General features: G+C 31.3%; 1 protein-coding gene across 1 annotated transcript; it reads right to left on the bottom strand.

The window, feature by feature from the left end:
* Positions 1 to 895: 895 nt before the first annotated feature.
* LOC132618427 (photosystem I reaction center subunit V, chloroplastic) lies at positions 896 to 1,564 on the bottom strand. Its single transcript, XM_060333481.1, has one exon. It carries the CDS (start codon positions 1,490 to 1,492, stop codon positions 1,049 to 1,051), a length of 444 nt encoding a protein of 147 aa, XP_060189464.1. The 5' UTR covers positions 1,493 to 1,564; the 3' UTR covers positions 896 to 1,048.
* Between the last annotated feature and the right edge of the window lie 1,919 nt (positions 1,565 to 3,483).

A 3,483-nucleotide genomic window follows, 5' to 3' on the forward strand; every position in this document is an offset into this window, starting at 1 on the left:
GTTTTAAAAAAAAAAAAAACTGAAAACATGAATTTTTTTAAAAATATGGAAAAATGGATTTGTTAAAAATATGGAAAGCTTGATTATTATTTTTAAAATGTCTTAAAAGATCTTGATTTTCATGATTTCATTTTCTTAGGACACTTTTATTTTTTAAACAAAATCTCGAAAAAGTGTTTTTCTTGTCAAAATTTGAAAAATAAAAATTGATTTTTTATAAAATTTTGAAAAAATTAATTATTTTTGTAAAATGTGGAAAACTAGATTTATATTCATATTTTAAGAAAATACAGATTTGTTAAAAAAAAAAAATCCGGGTTTTTATATTTTTCACTCTCTCAAAGAGAGTGAAACACACTCTCAAAGAGAGTGAAACACACTCTCCTTGCCACATCAACCTTAAGGGGGTAAAAAATTACGATTTTAAATAGTTTAAGGGGTGATAAGATAAAAAATTAGGTAAGATGTGTCGTAGCAAAAACGCTACTAGGTAAGGGGAATAATGATACCTAGTCCCTTTAAGAATATGTTCAAAGTAATCCCTTAAGGATGCAATGAACAACTTTAATTTGGTCCTTTAAGTTTGCTAAATATTAGTCACTTTTAGTCTTCATCAAATATTTATCTATCTCTGCCGTTAGATTTGACAAGAATTATAAAAAAAGAAAATTAACGGGAAACTCACTTTTAGAGGTATAATTTTTTCATAGTACCTGTTATTTTTTAAAATTTATTTTTAGAGCTTGGCGCATGCTTTCTAGGTGTAATTTATGCTATTTTCAATATCTTTTTAGTGTCTAATTTTTAGTGTTGTATATTTAAGATTTGATAGGACTTTTTTGATGTATGTGGTAAAAAAAAAATAGATTATTAGTGTTAAATCTAATAGATAGAGTTCCATAAATATTGGATGGAGATTAAAATTAGTAACTTTTGACATCAAAGCAAAGACAAACAGAGACAGTAATACTTGGAATTCTTTGGCACTATACAAACAAGGCCATAACAATTTCACAGAAATCAACAAAAAAAAAAGACATCAATTTCTTTAACCAAAGAAACTAGGATCATAACCATTGCTAGAAGTAGCAAGGATATAATAAGCTACAATATGACCAATAGATCCCCATGCAAGAACATCAACAATATTAAACCCAACTGGATCATTAGACTTAAGCAAACTTATATATTCTTTAGCTCTAACATCTCCAGCCTCAAAATGTGAAACTCCATTTTGTGTTGGCAACCCTTGTTTGGCCACGTTTTCTCTTTGGAAATTAAAGAAAACAAACCTTCCAAGAAAAAGTGAAAGCCCAGTGCTTAAACTGATGACAATTGATGGGTTGAGTTCAGCTTTTACACCAAGATTTGTGGTTTTCTTGGTGATGGGCTTGAAGGTTGTGGGCTTGTGAAGGAAAAGAGATGAGTCTGTGGGTTTGTTGAGAGGTCTAAGACCTTGGAAAGTTGGTGTAGAGAAGAGAGTTGAAGCCATTGTTGAGGTTGAGGAGATTTGTGATAGTGAGAAGAATAGAGAGAGAGAGGGTGTTGAATATAGTGGATGAAGTAGGGTGTGTCAGAAATATAAGTGGATGTTGGAGATTTGGATATCTAAAGATGAGTGTGGGGAATGAGTTGAAGTAGATTTTTTAGGGTGAGTTGGCTTTGCTTCATTGGTTCCTTGTGGATTAGGGATCCTTGAAGCCCAAGATTTTCCTTTTCTACTAAACATTAGTATTATATACTATAACAAGAGCATATTCTCAAATGAGTTTAAAATAAATAAAGAAAAATCAAAGATATAGGGATCATTCCATAAGACTTTTTCCTTCTACGTGACGTTATTTTTCCTAGATTTTTGCATCACGGAGCGGTAACTTGCTTATTTAGCATTTGCGCTAAGGATCTAATAATTAGAGTCAACCTTGGATTTGAAAAAAAAATAAAACTCTCTTATTAGCCAGAGACATCTGCTAAATTTTTACATTGTTGGGTCATTTAATTTGTTGACAAATTCATATTCTTTTTATGTAATTGTTTAATATTCAAAATTCATTAGCTAGCCTCATCTGTATTCGCGCTAACAAGACAAGGCACTTTAACGAGGAAACAGTCTCTACAAAAAATTACTCCATCCCCAGACTTAAACTCAAGGCTCCTACTTGAGGGCAAGTGAACCTCATCCATGCCAAAACATTTTTTTGGTGGTACAATTTCATAGCCGACCAAGAACTTCTTCATTCCCAATACTTAAACGCGAGATTTCTGATTAAGAATAGAGGAAACTCGTCTATCCCACCACATCTCTTGGTACCATTTCATAGTCGACTTTAGCAAGTTAATTACCATATTGGTTTGTCAATCAACAGTTACTACAAGTATTACTGTTTTTGGTTTCTTTGGTATAATGGTATTCTCGAAATTCTTTACCTTATGTATTGGAACAATAGTAGCGACTTTTTAATTCTATGAGCCCGTTTGGATTGACTTATAAGTTGATCAAATCAGTTTATAAGTTGGTCAAACCAGCTTATAAGCCATTTTTAACTTATTTGAGTGTTTGACAAAAATAGAAAACAGTTTAAATTAAGTTAAAAAGTGCTCAAAATAAGCTAACACCAAAATGTTGCTCAACACCAACTTTTTTTTTTTGGCTTAAAAGCCATTTTGATTTGACCAACAACTTTACCCTTTTATCCTTTATATTTTTTGTTAATTCCAATACTACCCTTACTTCTAAAAACCCTCTAAATATTTTTATCCAAACACGTAACTGTTTATTTATAAAATAACTTTTCAGTACTTAAAACTACTTTAAACACTTATTTTTAAAAGTCACTTTTTTTCAGTTAATCCAAACGGGCTCTATATATTCAATCACCCATGTCTTACTTAGCTCATCCAGCGTTGGTACGTCAGAATAGTCATGTAGTTATGCAAGAATGGTCCTGTTTGACGTGCACCTATTTTTGCACACCTAGTTTTGCAAATAAAAGAATGATAAATACTTACTTGTACGAGTTGTTTATATTAAATCAATAAATAGATGACATATGTCTGCACAAAAATTGTTATCACAAAATCATAGTTAACTAATAGACATTTTCACCTTAATTTATCACTTACCTATAGCAAATTGAATAGTTTGGTGTAACTTCTATACATCTAAAAATCCACGCTACTCATCATAATAAAAGGGAGACTCTGTTCAAAGCGGTATGATTTAAGTTTTTTGAAAAACTGTAGCTTTATCCCTAATCGCGAAGATTGACACAATACAATTGACACCAACTCCATAGGTTAAACATAACGTTTATGTCTATCTAATACACCCGCCAATAGAAGAATTCCCAGTACCATACAGCCCTACATTTTTTATTTTTTTTTGTTCATGAAGTATAGCATCCTACATAGCAGTATAGCACAGCCTATTCCTCTTTCAAGATACTTGAAAGGTCAAGAATGATAACATAGTAAGGCATATGC

This window comes from Lycium barbarum, chromosome 11 (genome assembly GCF_019175385.1).
Source record: "Lycium barbarum isolate Lr01 chromosome 11, ASM1917538v2, whole genome shotgun sequence".
In the NCBI taxonomy this organism is placed as follows: Eukaryota; Viridiplantae; Streptophyta; class Magnoliopsida; order Solanales; family Solanaceae; genus Lycium; species Lycium barbarum.